We start from the raw sequence: 16,593 nt of genomic DNA on the forward strand, positions 1-16,593 counted from the left end.
TTCTTTTTTTTTTTTTTTTTTTAATGATAGTCACAGAGAGAGAGAGAGAGAGAGAGAGGCAGAGACACAGGCGGAGGGAGAAGCAGGCTCCATGCACCGGGAGCCTGATGTGGGATTCGATCCTGGGTCTCCAGGATCGCGCCCTGGGCCAAAGGCAGGCGCCAAACCGCTGCGCCACCCAGGGATCCCTGTTTTACATCTTTCTTGTTCACGGTGCCTAGAAGAGTGCCTGGCACATAATATGTACTTAACAAATATTTGTTTTAATGGGATTAGAAACTTCAGTCTGGGTTCTGACTTTGTCTAGGGTGCATCCTGGGACCCCTGGCAAATCTGTCCCCAGGTGCTTTTTTCCCTTATCTGTAAAATGAAGAGTTTGGAGATAATCCCCAAAACCAGAAGGTTTGGGGTGGGTGGGTGGGCATTCAAGTTGATTGATTGAGGCTCTGTCCAATCATCAGGGAATTCTGTGTGCACTCAGGCTCCTCTGCCTCAGAACTGATAGAATCTCTTAAGGGAGCCCGAGGGATTGTGGCAGAAGATATCCTTCCTTCCTTCTCCTTCCTTCTTCATCGCCTTCCTCCGGCCCGAACAACCAAAACAATAGGACACAAGCAGCACGTACTGAAATGACTTTTAATATCTCATGTCGCAGCAAAATTAAAAATATACAAAAAGTTTGTGGTGTACAAAAGAGTCTCAGTACAGAAGCCCCAGCTTGGGGTCTCCTCCCCCTCCTGGGGGAAGCGCAGAGGGGTGAATGGGGGCCGGGGGTCTAAGGATGGCACAGATGTAGTAAATACCAGGAGGTGGGACCAGGAATAGGAAACAGAGGTGGGCAAGGGTGGGGGCCAGGTAGAGAGGGAAGAAAGAACCTGGAGGGGAGAATCACTGGGAATTGTGCTGAGGGAGGGAAATCAGCCCCTCGATCATGGCTAGTGGTTCCTGGAGTTGGAGACTGAGTGGAAGGGGAAGCATCAGTGCTGGGAATGTTCTGGTGGGGCCCCAAAGGACCTGGGCTCTGGTCCCACCCTGCTACCAACTGGCCCAGTGACCTTGGGCTGGCTGCCCCATGAGCCTTCCCGCTTCAGTAAAACAGGACGCTGGATAAGTAAACCAGATTCCCAACTTGGGGTCCTAGACCCTAAGGATCGGTGGAGGCAGGAATGGAGGCCCATGAGAATTGTGTATTAAACACTCCAAAATAATACAGATATTCCCCCACCCTCAAGCCCTGAAAGCTAACTTGAGGCCTTGGGAGCATTTATCTACAATCAGAAGCTCAGCTTGAGTTAATTTAATGTGGGAAGACTAATTATTCTTCAAGAAGTGAGGCTTGTTTGGCAGAAAAATCTCCCAAACTATAGGATCCTCAGGGGTGAAAATTATAAGAGGGGGTGCTCTGGGAATCATTCAGGTCCTTTCTAGCTATTTTACTAGTCTGGAAAACCAAGGGGGTTGGTTGAGGGCTGTATTTATCTGAGAGCACTCTCCCTCCCCCTGCCAAGGTGGGTTAGCCCATCGGAGACAGGTCTGGTTTAAGTTCTGGGAAATTCGGGTAAGAGATAGATGGAGGAATATCCTTTCCTCCTTCCACGCCCTGTGAACTTCTCCCTCATTTTTGTCTCAGGCTACCCTCCACTCTGGGATTATTGCAGGTACCCCAGGACCCCCACCCCTTCAGCCTGGCCTGGGGGTGCCCTTACAATGATTGTGCATAGAAAAAAGGCCAGGATTGCTGGGGAGAGGGCAGCGCCCACCACGGTGTGATCAGAGAAGGGTGGATGAGGCCAGGCATCAGAGGGCCAGCCCCTCCCCATCCAGATGGGCATGTAGTAGTCCCTTTGCCCTACGCAGGCCCAGGGTCTTAGAAGGCCCTCTGGTTGAGAAGACGCAGCTTGGGCGCCATGCCCACTGCTGCCCCGGTGGCCTGGCATCACTCAGTCCCTTCCAATGAGACCTTTCAAAACATATCCATATAGAAATTTGTAGCTCTTCCCCCTGCAGGACCTACCTCCAGCTTTATCTGGGAGGGAGACAGGTGCCAAAGGGTGGCAGGGGCCAGCATGTGATGGTGGCAGTTGGGTCTTGGATTTCAGTCTTTTTCAGTCTTCCTCTCCCTGGAATTTGCCTTCACACGAGGCAGGTTCCTCCTAACCAGACGCCCCAACAATGGAGAACCTCAGCCTCTAAAGTGCCCCCTTCAGGCATGGAGGGGCCTCTAGCCCTTATCAGATGATGGTTCCCCAGGCAGGGACCCTGTGAATGCCCAGGTCTCCCTTCCCTTTCCACGTTTCAGAGTGGGGGTGGAGGGAGGACAGCTCTCAGGGTCACTTTTTAAAGTCTCAGAGGGAGCCAGGCCTCTGTCCTTGACTTCCCCAGAGGGGTTATCAGACTCTGCATGGCTTCCTAGAACCTTCTCAACATGTTGAACCAGAGATTTCAAACTGGTGGCCCATGGGCCAAATCTGAGATTCATTTGGCCAGCACAAGGTTTTTCAAAACTTTGAATTCTAGGGTCCTATAGGCAGGGCACATACTCTCCTGTTTCCCAGAGTCTCTACCACTACCTACTATATAGCACTTGCTCTGCCCTCATTTTCTTCAGTACCTGAAGGCATTTGAACTTGCAACCCATATATCCCTTTCTGGGAACACTTCCTCACTGCCCCAGGTTTCTGTGAGCGCCAAGTCCAGGTGAGCTCCAAGGGAAGGACCTGTGGGACTTTAGTCCTTAGGGCATTGGGCTGCCAGGTAAGACCTTCCTTAGATATTTCCAGCCCCTTTGGCCCTCACCAGGTCTCGCCCTCCCTGGCCTCTGCTTTCTCCCACTTTTATGGTGACATGTCTCTGTTGGACTCAGTGTAGCAGGGAGATGCCTGGGGGTAAGGCAGATTTGGGGGAGACACAAAGATGGGACAGATGAGAGGAGGGGACCAAGAAAACCTTCCCTGTTGGGGAACCCTTGCTGGGGAGGGGTGGAGATTTGTGCTGTTCAATTGGGGTGACAGTTACAAGGCACATGGTATATAAGTGCATGGAGGTGTAATGAGGGGTGTGTTGTGCCTGGAGAGGTTTGGGGAGCACAGTCAACAAGCTGGGGGATCAGTTCCAGAAAACTGGGAGACAGAGGTCTACCCTGAAAACGGGGACAATGTCTCCTGGGTGTAGAGACACTGAGGGCAAATTTGGTACTCAGTGTCCTGTTCTCTTCCTGGCAAAATTAAGGTGGACCCAACTACCTCTTAGCTCCAGGAAAAGCTTAACTCTGATACTGACTTTCTGTGTGACCTTGGGCAAGTCCCTGGCTCTCTCTGGGCCTCCATTTCTCCTCTATAGTAGATGTGGAGGGCAGGAAACTTAGGGACCTCATGGGTCCCTCTGGGCTGTGGTTCTGGAATATTCTCTCACTGCAAGGACCCTGTAGGGGTTCTGGGAAGAACTAAGCAGCCAAGCTGGGGTACAGGACAGACAATGGGAAGCAGGAGGAAGGGACCCAGGGGGTCCAATTCTGGCAGGGAAGAGAGGGACTGGCTGAGGTAGATTGTGTCACAGAAAAAAAAAAAACAACAACAAAATAACACAAATGGGATGATGCCCCTTCCCCTCTTCTGATTCCACTAGCCCAGTGAAACAAGAAGACTGATGAGGACCAGGTGAAGAGGGAGACAGGCCAGCTGACAGCACGACCTCAGGACAGGAAGGGATGGGGTCCTGAGTTCCCGGGTATATGGTGGTTGGGGGTGGGTTCCTTGGAGGCTCAGCTCTTTCCTGAGGGTAACAAGCAGGAGAAGGTGCCTGTGGCCTCTCCAAGGGCCCCTCACTGTGGTCATTTCCAGGGCTTGGTTGTCCTTGGAGGCAGAGGCTTTGAAGGTGGGTTTTGTGGAAAAGAGATGTGGAGGGTGGGGATGGAGGAAGGTCCAAAACTGTGGCCCTGGTTTCCCTGAGAGCCTCAGGCCGCATCTTAGCACTGCCGGCTCATTCCTATTCCCTCCTTCTCTGGTGGCTTCTGGACCTGTAAGGACTTCCAGCTTCCAGGGAGGGTATTTTTAACTTTTCCTTTTAGGACGCTGGCTGATGGGACAGCCACTGGGTGGGACATTCGAGGATGCTGGGGAGTAAAATAACTTGCCAAGGCTGACCTCATGTCACTTCTCTAAGCCTCAATCTCCTCCTTTGTAAGCTGGGTTGTAGAGCTATTGCAAACAGGGGCGAGTTTACGGGAGATAACACTTGGCCCTGGAGAAGCAGTCATCCAGACTTGGGTCTGCTTCCCCAGCATTGTTGCCTAACATGTAACTGGCCCTGGAATTCAGTCTCTGGAGACAGATTTGGGCAGAAGACAAGGTGAGAATGAGGTGGTAAACCCACCAGAGGAGGCCTGGGTCAGCACCAGACCTCTTCCACCACCCATCACCTCAGGCCTGGTTCCTGAAGCTTCTCAGGGGTTGGGGAAGTAGAAGAAAGAAAGTAGTAAAAGCATTCTTATGTGTTGGTGGAGGGAATTCACACTCCATCTGGGCCCATGTGGATGTCTATGCAGTCGCCTGTGTGCTGGGGGGTGAGGTGACTTGTGTCACGGGTGTGATGTGTGCTTGTGTATGTGGGCAGTCCTGCCCTCTCTGCTTTTGGGGTCACTCTGCACCCTGAATGTGTCCCTCTCCTTGAATCCTCAGTAAATTCACCTCACCCATCACTATCTGATGGGACAGCAGGATTCTGGGACCCGTGAGACTAGCTGCCACTCTGGGCCTCAGTTTCCCCATTTATAACCCAAGGGCGGCTGAACCAGAGAGAGCATAGTACCTCTCTAATTGCATAGTCTGGGATTCTCATGGGTCTCCTCACCCCCAGCCCAGGTCTGCAGGTGTCCTTAATATTGTCTGCTGTGCCCTTGTAGTGAACGGAACTTAGTTGGCATGGGGAGTGGGGATGTGGGGGGAGGCTCCAAGCTCTGTTTAGAGGCTCTGTCCCCTCACTCCACAGAACTGCCAACTTCTCTGCTCCCAGACTCCCCCACACTATCCAGGACTGACTGTCCCAGAGAAAGGGGGAGGGGGCATGGGAAGCGGTCCCATGGGCACCCTAGGATGTTAGGGGAATAGACTACAGGTCCTAGAAATTTGTCAGATCTGAGGCAAAAACCTGTCAGTTTTCCAGCTGCTATCCCAGGGAGCTGCATCTGCAGGGTGGCTGAGAGCCAAGATTTATGTCATGTCCCCAGAGCTAATTTTTTTCAGCTGGAAACCAGTTGGTGATTGAAATGTCTCAAGGGTTGTGAGGACAATTTTGTCTGGGGAAAATAGCTGTGGACCAAGGTGGATGAGGACACAGAACTCCTATAAATCCCAGAAATCGAAACTGGAGTTCCCGTTCCTAGAACATCCCACTTACATGGGGTTCTAGAGTCCCCTCCCCACCACCATGGCAGGAGCTACAATCTCCCAGAGCAGAACAACAGGGCTCCAGTGCCTTCACCCTCACCACAGAATCCAGATCAGAGTGACTCCCTCAGACATTTTATCAGGTAAGTGTTCTAAAACTTAATCCAGAGTTAAGAATGTCTCTCTAGAACAGTTTCTCTGCTAAATGTGCTAGAACCTCATGTATAATTGAGCCCAGAGTATCTTCCTAGACATTTTATCTGTTGTATTCAAGATCTTTATCTGGAAGAAATGTTCTAGATACTCATCTAGAACAAAGAATGGCTCCTGGAAACATTTCACCTGAGGTGTCTAGAACCTCATCCATAATAGAGCCCACAACCAAGGGTGTCTCCTGAGCAGTTCACTGTGGGAACATTCTTTATGTGGTGGATTGAGGGTTCTGCTCCCCCCAACCTGCTCTCCCTTCATGCTTCTGCTGGCCTCAACCCCTCAGTTGTCTCAGGGTTCTTCCTCCTGTCCAGCTGCAGCACTGTTAGTTTCCACCCCAACTCCCCACCCCACCCCATCTTCCTCCTTTCATTTCCCTCCTGCCCAGGCTCCGGATCTTGGACCCCACGGGAACTGTACCAACCTTGCCCACCAGATGCTCCCACCTCCCCTCACATCTTCCATGACCTTCTCCATCCTTCTCAGAGATCTGTCCCCAAAGAAAGAGCCCCCCCCCCCACGCACACACATACACACCCCCTGAGGAGCACAGGGCCTAGGTCATGGGCCCTAGACAGTGCCTTTTCTCTGGAAGGTCCACCAGGAGCAACATGTGGGTGACTCCAGGCAGGGGAGAGGGTGCAGTGCCTCTGGCACCAGATGTGGTACGGAGGCCTTCATGAAAGTGGGGCAGCTAATGAGGAGTGTAGCACCAGTTAATTCCCTGGACCCTAGTTCGGGGGAGTTTAGGAAATGGGCCACAGGGCTGAAAACAGGGTCTAGGGCTGGGGCCTCCACAAGGCTGTCCCCTCCCCTGAAAGAACCCAATGGTAGGCTACTCTACCCCGGGACCAACAGATCCACACCCCTTTAGCTGGGTGGCCCTGAAATTCTGGGCTCAACACTGTGGTTGATGTGGGGTCAGCCAAGCCTATCCCTTTCTGCAGGGAGACTGTGGCCTACACCGTGGTCTCATACTCCAGCAGCTCCTGGGAGGTCCCCACACTCCGGTACTGCAACCGAGGTGTGGCAGGAGAGGAGTACTCCAGCGCCAGAATGGTCTTCCGGAGCCTGCGGTCAATAAAATGAGCATCCCATGCAGGGTACTTCTTCCGGGGCAGGTCAATCCGAATGACAGGCCCCTCTGTCCGCAAAGGACGAGCCACTGGTGTGGGAGGCAAGCCAGGCCGCACCTGGAAGACAGGTGGCGTGGGGGTCCCTGCACGCTCACCCCCCACTGAGGGCCCTTCCCTCTCAGCGCCTGTAGTCCTTGGTAGGGACCTCGGGGGACTTGTGACAGCATCGGCTGGTGGGCCACAGGGTCCTGGGGCCTCCGGGCAGATGCAGCCAGCTGCCTGGGGACCCAGCATGGGCCCATTGGGGTGCAGGAGGCAGTAGTAGACACACATGAAGAATATGCCCAGCGCAAAGCTGGAGGCCACTACACAGACCAGGATGAGCGAGTGGAAGTCGGTGGAGAAGTTGCGGCTAGAGTACCAGAAGCCAGTGAGCGCGGCATTCTCAAGCAGGACGATGCAGTAGTAGAGGGTCATGCGGCGGCGGCTGCGGCCCTCCTTGACATTGAACCAGCAGAAGATGTAGATGATGCCCACCACCATGTTGTAGATGATCTCCTCCCACTTGGACATGCAGAAGTCTGTCTCGCCCTGGATGACCCAGAAGGTCATGACGCACCAGTGAGCCACGATGAAGATGCCAAAGTAGAGCTTGTAGACACTGGCAAAGAGCGCGAAAGCCAGGCTGCGAGCCGCGATGGTGAACAGGTGCCACAGCACCTGGGCCACGGCGCCCTTGTAGGACAGCGGCCGCTTGTCGTCCCGCGAGTCCCGCAGCACCTTCTGGTAGGAGGCCAGCGTCCAGGCCAGGGACACGAGGGAGGCGGATGTGGACAGGGCTGCAGAGACAGGGTGAGGGTGGGGTGGGCTGGGTTAGGGGTGGGTCTGGGTTGGGGTCTGAGGAGAGGGGGAGGGTTCTGGGTCAGGAGCTGGGTTCTGAGGAGGTGTGAGGGAAGGGTCTCTCTAAATCAGGAGGGCTGGGCAGAGGGCCTAGGTGGGTGGTCTTTAAGAGCAATGATGAGAGCAGGGAGAGTGGATGGGGCTGGGTACTTCTGCAGGAGCAGGAGCATAAAGGCAGAAGGAAGATGGGTGACTCTGGTCTCCATAAGGTACAAGGCCAGGTCTCTAAGAATAAGGGATGTTGGGATTCAGGGGTCTTGGTGGGAGGGTGGGAAATTAGGGTCCAGGATTCTGGGAGTGAAAGAGAAGGTGAAGAGTTGGGGGGGTGTCATGATTAGGGCATGGAGGAGCCAGGAGGGGACTATTTGTAGCTACAAGCCACCAGGGTGAAGCTGGGGGGTGGAGAGGGCTATCCAAGCTGAACACAGCTGAGGGTATGAGAAGAAATCTGTGTTGGGAAGTTCTGATTGGGGCCCGGGAACCTGGGGAAAGGGTGTCCAGGAGCCAGAGGTGGTGATAGAATCTTTGAGGTCATTGAAGGTGGGATGGACAGTGTCTGGGTGGGAGGAGCATGGGGGACTCTGGGATATGGCTTTTCTCTGCCATAAAGGGTTGGCCTGGTCTATGAGAGGGCATGGGGACCAGGACTAAGCCTGGGAGGCGTCCTTAGGGAGTGAAGACCAGTGAGGGGGCTGATAAACAGGCTCTCTGGAGACTGAGGGTGACTGAGCAAGTCTGTGAGTAGGGGAGGGTCCCGGAGAGATGCCATCTGGGATCAGGACAGTTTGGGGGAATGAGGGGTAGGGTCTGAGGTGTGGTGATGGGGTCAGAGGTGTTTTTGGACTTAGCAGAAATGGGGTCTGCTCTGCCCTGGCAAGGGGGAAGGGGGGAGGATGAGAGTGGGGACACCCCGGGGGTCCCAAAAGGAGGCCAGGCCCCTCCCGACGCGGAGGGTAAATGGGCCGCTGGAGGGGACTTGGGTGTCTCCAGAGGCCTGGAAGGTAGTGAGAGTAGCGGGGGTGGAGCCTCCAAATCCCTGATAGTGGGGGTGGTAGGAAGGGTAGAGGGCCCCCTGCAGCAGACTACGGAAGCGGGGCGAGCCCTGGGGCGCGGGCTGGGTGGGCGGGGGCGGAGCTCACCGGGCAGCAGGTCGGGCTGGCCGCCGCGGTGCACCAGGAGGCTGAGCTGCAGCACGAGCTGCGGCGCGCTGCGCAGGAAGGTCTCCAGCAGGCGCAGCATGCTCACGTCCGCGCTCTCGAACAGCATCCGCCAGTAGAAGTGGCGCCGCAGCCGCTCCCCGCGCCAGCGGCTCTGCAGCCCCAGGTACATGGCGCGCAGGTACCTGCGGGAGGGACGCCGAGCTCAGGCCCCCGCGCTCAGCCCCCTTGAGGCAGGTGCGCGGTGTGTAAACGCTCCCTGCGCTGAGCACAGCCCGTGTCCTCCGCTGTAAAATGCGCCTTTGTAAGGATCACCTCGGGGGCTGTCGTCGTCGTGGGGGGGGAGTGGGGATCCCGGAATGGGCTCCCTAGCTTAAAGCACTGGCACAAAGTAAACCCTTAGTTCAGCATTCTCATCATCATTATTGCTCTGGGGTCTGCTTTCTTTGCGGGATTCCTAACTCCTTACCGTGCACTGAAGTTCCCATTATTGTCCTCATTTTATAGATGAGGAAACTTAACACCCAGAGAGCTATGCCACTTGTCCAAGGTCACACAGCTAGGAAGCAGGGGAACCAGGATTCAAAGCCAGATAGCCTGGTTCCTTCAGGAACAGTCCCTGGTGCCAACCCCCAGCTTCCTGACTTGATCCCCAACTACACCCCTCAATGCCCAGTTCTTCCCCACAGGGCACAGAGAAGCTGCTCATAGGTCCCCTGACATGTGAGACTTCGATGCTTCCTCATGAGCTGCTTCTTCCAGCAAATTTCATGGCTACAGCTGTGCTGCACAGGCCACAGACCCCAGCTCTGAACGTGCTCCCTCACCTCTGGGCTCCTGCACCTGTTGTTCCCTTGCCCTATCTTCCATCCGCGCTGCAGCCCCACACCTGGTAACTCCTGCTTTTCTAACAAAGCTCAGCTTTTAACACCACCTTTTCCAGAAAGGCTCTGCTGACCACTTTCCACCTGGGGTAGGGACCTCTCCAGACAGGCTTCTCTAACCCACTGCGAGTTGTAACTGCCTGCTAATGCATCCATCACCCCCAGACTGGGAGCTCTGTGAGGATGACTCAGTCAGCTTGCTAACTGCTGTACTGTCTGTTCTTAGCACACAGTGGGTGCTCAATCTGTGTTGGCTCAAAGAGTGAATGCATGCATGATTGCAAGTTTGTTTCAATTGAATACAACTCTGGTAACCAAGTAGGGAGTAAGGAAAGGATTCTGAAGTCCTGAGTTCAAGTGCTCACTTTGCTTCAACTACTATGTGATCTTGAGCCAGAACCTCTCTGAGCCTCAGCGGAATCCCTCCCAAATTGGCTGTGAGGATAAAATGGGTTTTAAAATGCTCTCCACCAATGAAGTGCAGTGCCCATGTAAGATGAGAAGGGGCCTGCCACCCAGATCTCCAGGCGTGCTTTCCCCTCTCTGCCCCCGTTCTTTGCCCAACAGATCTGCCCCAGGCTGTGCAGCCATAGACCTGCCCCCAACTCCCGAATTCTCTGATTCATGGGGCAGGCACACCCTTTGCTGAAACCAGAGAGCACTCTTCTAGATGTTATCTCCGCAGAAATCAGGGAAGAAAATCCCAACGGAGATTCAGTGATCCTATTACTTGAATCTGAAATTGGAGAACCAGGTTTTGGGGAGGTCTACTCCCAGATGTGAAGTGCTGGCATTTTTAAGATGTTGTTTGGGAACCTGGGGACCAACTGTATTCAACTGTGTGTTGCCAATTCAAGAGAGGATTCACAGTACTCCCTGGAATTTGGGATCAACTGATACCAAGAGTTTCCCCAAAGGAGTATTCCATCACAGAAATGGGGTGGCCCTCCCTAGGCTCAGTTTCTCTATCTGCCAACAAGAAGGATGGGCTTGATGACTCTGGAGATGCTTTTAGAGCTAATGCTCTGTGACTCAATCTCTCCTTTCCATAACATGGCCAGAAACATCCCATTCAGGGCTCTCCTCCTCATCCCTGTGTCTTCCTGGCACCAATCAATGGTGTAGACACACCCTCGACATGACACACACAGTGTGGAACCAGCAGCTGGGAAGGGGAAGAGAAGCAGAATCAACAAAAGCAAAGGCTCCTCAGTCTAACTCTCCATTCTGATGCTAGCATTCCTTCGGCAAACCACAGGCCTGTGTGTTTACACCTCCTGCTTCCACGCTCCCCAGGATAGGGAGTCCCTACCTTATGAGGCAGGGCAGGGCCTTTGCCTTGTGAGCTTCTCCAAGACTGGACCGTGTTTCTTCTGGTATGCAGAAATTTGTTTCCCTGTACTTTTCATTCTCTGGGCCCCTGACTTCCTCCCACATAAGAATCCCAACAGCCAGAATCACTGATTCACATACCAAGTATATTTTGGATCACTTGTTGGGTGTCAGGCCCTGTGCTTTAAGTATCTCACAGTCCGATGGGGCAGAGACAAGATAAGATCTGACTTGCTGTGGAACCCAAAAAAGAGATGGGTAACTTTAGCTGGAGCAGGGAGGAAATCAGGGAAGACTTCCCAGAGGAAGAAACATTTGATCTCAGTTTTATTTTTTTTATTTTTTATTTTTTATTTTTTTTGATCTCAGTTTTAAAGCATAGGTAGGATTAGAAGGCACACAGGATGTAGAAGGGCATTCCAGGTGGAAGAACCAGCCAAGATCAGGGCATAGAGGCATGGCCTTTTAGGGATATGGCCAGTGATTTGCTGGGCATGGAGGGGTGGCTTTTCACAGGCAGGGGCATAGGAAGATTAGAATTGTGAAGGGCATCAAATTCCGGACTGAAATGTTCATATTTTATTTTAAATCTGAGTTCTATCCCACAGTCAGGGGAATGTGATCAGCTTGCTGGCTTAGAAAGCTCGCTCTGGAGGCTGGTTTGGAGGAAAGCCAGGAGAGGCTGGGGTTTGGTCCAGGCCTGGGCTGACAGGCTGAGCTAAGGCAGGGCACTGAGGGGCAGACAGCAGAGGCAGAGATGGCCAGGAGTGGGGGGCTATGGGAGAGACCCGGATGGGCAGCAGGGCTTCTGGGGAGCCCAGATCACAGACCACCTTTCCCAGCCTCCATCTTCCCCCAGACCTGTTCCCTTCCCCATTCCTGTGGCTCTGGGTTTGAACAGAAAGGAGAGACCAGCTGGTCCGACGTGAAGGGGCCTGGGGAGTTGGGGGAGGGCGACACCCTGGAAGTTTCTCTCAGGCTGGAGGACCATCTGTTTCCTGGCCCGGGTCAGCATGAGGGAGGCCCTGGGCCGGCCAGCATCCATCACCACCTGACAGGCTGCCTGCCCACCTCCCCGCCCACTCCTGCCCCCTCCTCTGCCAGCTTCCAAGGCCCCTCACCCCAGATAACCGCAGACAAAGGGCTCACCCAGCTCAGGGCTGCTGTGGGCTGAGTGGGGAAGGGGAGGGGAAGAAAGGAGGCCCTGAGTTCCCAAAATGAAGCATTGGGCAGTGTGGAAAGACCACGCTACAGTCTGGGGATGGGAGGACCTGGGTTCAACCTTACTCTGCCCCTTTTGGCAACAGCACCCAAAACCGTGACTGTTCCTTCCAGCAGGTACCAAATGCTTGGTGCCAAGGGACTGTGAGGTTTTCATGGGCCTAGGAAAAACGTTGGAGGCCTGGGGAAAAAATTGGCTCTAATACACAGGGAAAAACTGCAGAATCAAAATTAATAAATGTTTAATTAAATGTCTGCAAAACAGAACATGATATCAGCCAATCGACTGCAATTTGGCTTTTATCTGGTTATATATAATTTACATTTGGTGTTTGATGTGGCTGCATTTTAATATGCTTGATAGATGTGGGGCTCACAAAGGTTTTAAAACAGCCCTGCCCAGGACATGTAACCTAATTTCCCTGTGCCTCAGTTTTACCTTCTTTGAGAAGGGGCCAGCACTCACCATCCTGCCTGTGTCACAGCCGCTGGGATGAGGATCAGAAAGGCAAGATGGCAAAATGCAGGGCTTGTGGGTTTGCTTCCCAGATGCTGTGTGGCCTTGGGTAGTCTCTTTGCCTCTCTGAGCCTCATTTTCCTCTTTGTTGTGAGCATTGGATGAGGTGATGGGTTTGAAAGTAATTTGCACACTAAGAGGGGTGTGCATATAGAGATTGGGAGTACATGCTAGGTGGAGGCCTCTGGCTCCTCCAGATCACCAAGTAGCCTCTCTTGAAACCTCCTCCCGGAAGCCTACCTATTCTACTCTATTTGAAGGAAAGTTGGAAGAAGCTGATTTTCACCACAAACAGGACCAACACCACCCACAAAGAAGGATGCCTCATCTCAGGGAGAGGAATCCAATCTGGGGGTGGGGTGCATCTGGTCTCTAACAAAAGGCATCCCCGACGGATCCATTCTCTCCACTGCTACCACCTTGGTCCAGACCATTATCATCTTTTGCCTTCTCGGTGGGTTCTGGGTATCCACTCCTGCCCCCCCTGTAGTCCATTCTCTACGTGGCAACAGGCAAGATACTTTAAAAACCAGTCAGATCATGTCATTCCCCTTCTCAAAACCTTCCAAGGGCCTCCCATCACACTTGGAATAAAGTCCAAGGGTTTTCCCTTGGCTTGCAGGCCCTAAACCATCTGGCCCTGCTAGTTTCTCTCCTACTCTCAAGCTACTGCTTCATTTGTTGTTGGCACTCTACCTGCCCTGGAGGTTCCTCAAACACAGCCTAACGTTCCTGACTCAGGACCTTTGCACTTGCTACTTGCCCTGCCTGGAACACCCTTCCCCAAGACCCTCCCATGGCTAGTTCCTCATCAGCTCTTGTGTCACCTTCTCAGAGTGGCCTCCTACGTCACTCATCCCATGTGGACCCTGCACCCTCACTAAACCACTCTCAACTGTCACATAGCCCTGTCTGAACTTCATAACATACGTATCAAACAATCTTATTTATTAATTTACATATTGATTTTCTGTTTTACCACTGGCTCTATGAGGGTAGGGACTCAGTCGGCCTTGGTCACCTCTGTCTCCTCAGCATCAGTACATGTAGTAGGCACTCAATAAATATTTGTTGAATGAACAAAGGTGAAAGAGTGTTTGCATGCGTCTTTCTCTTGACCTTCAAGGCCCTAGGGCTCCATTGCCTGAAATTGCTTACTGCCGGGATACTCCATGGGCAGGCAACTCCTGGCCTCACTGATTCATTTCTGTCCTTCCTCATCCAGGCAGGCTTCCCTGATACATCTTAGCCTGTTTGGGCCCCCCACAACACTGACTTAAACTGTCCAAGGCCAGTGTGAACCAGAACGTAACAGACAGGTTTACCACTACCCCTTTTACAGTGTGGAAACAGGTGCTCAGAGATCTGTTTTGGATCTGATTTGCTGACTACCCCTCTTGTGCTCAGAAAAGAAGCATGTCCAGGAGGAAACTGGAAGAGCAGAGAAGTGTGTATTGTTGAAGGTGGGGTTATGGGCAAACAAACAAACAAAAAAACCCCACACAACCCTAGGGAAGGGAGAAGTCAGCAGGTAGGGTGTGAAGTCTATTACTGAGGCATCCAAAAAGCTATCTTTTCTGGACCCCATTGCCTCTGGGAACAGGCAGGAAAGTGTAAGAAATGGACAGAGCTCGTTCTCTGTTCTCCAGGTCTGGTTGCCTTTGTGACCCTGGAACATTCCAGCATTCCCCAGACCTGGGGGGCTCCTCTTATAGGTAGAAGGAAGGAGGAAGGATGAAGGTATCTCATGTCCCTGAGAAGCCAGGAAGCTTCTGGGCCTAGTGTCTAGGTCACCCTGTGTCTCTCCTGTTTTTGCTTCTTGTGTCACCTGGAGTCTCTAGTACCAGTCAGGATTTCTGGTCTGGGCCTCAGTCTCCATGTAGACGGCCAGCTTGGAACCATCCCTGGGTCTGCCCTCAGATCCTGGATCTGGGTCACTGTCTCTATCTGTGGCTCAGCTCAGCCTGTTATGTCTGTGTCTTGCATGCAGGGTCAGGTTAGCCTATTTATTCACCTGCTTCTCTGTCAATCTGGCTGTCAGACAGTCTTGCCCTGGGACCCTGGGTCAGTCTACCTCTCTGTCCCTTGGAATATGGGTCATGTGGTCTCGCAAATACTATGTCCATCTGCTAGACTGACCCTCAGCTCTTAGGTCAGCCTGTCTGTCTGCTCTTAGAGGCTGGGAACATCAATCTGTCTGTACATTGGATGTCACGATAGCTTATCTTTCCCTTTTGGATACTGGGCCTACTTTTCTGTCTGTCTCTAGAACTCTAGCTAGACCTATTGGTTCGTCTGTCTGTCTTTCAGTCTCTCTGCTGCCTGGTCCATCTGGTGGTCTGTTGCTCAGCTCGTGGCTCGGCACGACTGCCGACTTTCCTGCCGCCCTCCCCTGCCTTCCCCCCATCTCCCGACTCTGGGCCTCTGTCTGTCTGCGTCTCTCACATCCTCAGCTCCTCCATCTGTCGGTCTCGGCGTTTCCGAGTGTGTGTTCTCGCCCCTTTCCACTCCCCCTCATGGCTCTGGGCCAAAAACACAGCAGCTTCCAGCGGCTCCCGCACTCGGGATCCAGCCAGGAACCACCCCCTACGCGGCTCGCTCTCTGCTTCCCCACCCAGGCCAGGCACCCCGCACAAGTGGAGCCTTACCGTTCTGTGGGTCTGTAGGGGGACGGTGTGCAGGCGGTCATAGTAATGGGAATAGCAGCTCACAGTTAGTGAGTGCCAACCGGACACTAACCTTGTTATACAGACTGTCCCTTCCTCACAGCAAATCCTTGGGGTGGGCACAATTACTACCCTCATTTTACAGACGGAGAAACTGAGACCCACAAAGGGAGAGGGGCTTGTATAAAAGTCACACACCCAGGTAGTGCCAGCCCTAGGACTGAAACTTGGCTCTCCCTGGGCCTCTGCCTCGGAGAAGGTGGTTTGGTTTCCTGGAAAGCGTGTGGTATGGCTGCCAGGGAAGACCCATGTTGGATGGGGATGGACCTAAAAGCTTTGCCTGGAATGGCAGGGCTTCAGAGAAAACCGGAGGATGGGTGACAGTAGTAACCAGACCAGGGGACCCAGGCTCAATCCTTCACTGGACTTTCTGGGAAAGTCCAAGTCCTCCGGAGCCCTCCATCCTCCTCTGCAAAATAAGCCACAGGAACTGTATTCTTGCCTACACCCATCACCCCACCCATCCAGTTCTGGTAGCATTAGGGCCCAACAGCAATATCCTGAACCCAAATGCTTCCCTCCACCAGGTGGCAACACTCTGGCACAGGCCACTAACTACAAGTGTTGGCTGCCTCCCTCCTCCCTGGTCTCCTTCCTTCCTTGCCCTCTCTGAACATATTCTTATCACAGCTGAGGGATCCTGTAAAATCCTAGGTCAGGTTATGCCACACCTTAGAATAAAATTCTCACCATGACCTTTGAGGCCTAGTGGGATCCAGGTTTGTCCATCTCTAGGACCCCATCTCCCTCCACCGTTCCCCTTCATACCTCTCCAGCTGTTTCCTGAATACCCCAAACCCTTTCCAGCCTCAGGGCCTCTGCATAGAAGGGGCTTCACTAATGCCTGGCAAATTCTCTTTCTTTTCACCTCAGCTCAGTGTCACCTCCTCAGAGAGGCCTTCCCAGATCTCTCTTACTCCCTGTCCAAAGCACTTCTCCCTACCCCTCTGGCCACCTTCTGTCCTGTCACTCTGCTTTCTTTTCTCGATTAACACATATCACAACATGAAATGGTCTGATTTCTTGCTTACATATTTGTTGTCTGTCTCTCTGATGATGCGGGGATCCTGGTTGTCCTGTTTTCTGCTATGTCCCTAGTGCCTGGCATAGTTAATGTTCAATCTATATTTATTTCTTGAATGCATGAATGTGTGGATGTACTTTATACACTCTGCTTTATAAGTTC

General features: G+C 53.0%; 1 protein-coding gene across 1 annotated transcript in view; it reads right to left on the reverse strand.

Moving 5' to 3' along the window:
* Nucleotides 1-622: 622 nt before the first annotated feature.
* Nucleotides 623-16,593, reverse strand: part of XKR7 (XK related 7) — a 28,310-nt gene continuing 12,339 nt past the window's right edge. Inside the window, exons 2-3 of the mRNA XM_025986148.2 lie at nt 8,710-8,912; nt 623-7,509 (exon numbers count right to left, since the gene is read on the reverse strand). Coding sequence (XP_025841933.2) covers nt 6,554-7,509; nt 8,710-8,912 — 1,159 coding nt within the window. The 3' untranslated portion in view covers nt 623-6,553. The remainder of the gene's footprint in view (nt 7,510-8,709; nt 8,913-16,593) is intronic.

This window comes from Vulpes vulpes, chromosome 14 (genome assembly GCF_048418805.1).
Source record: "Vulpes vulpes isolate BD-2025 chromosome 14, VulVul3, whole genome shotgun sequence".
In the NCBI taxonomy this organism is placed as follows: Eukaryota; Metazoa; Chordata; class Mammalia; order Carnivora; family Canidae; genus Vulpes; species Vulpes vulpes.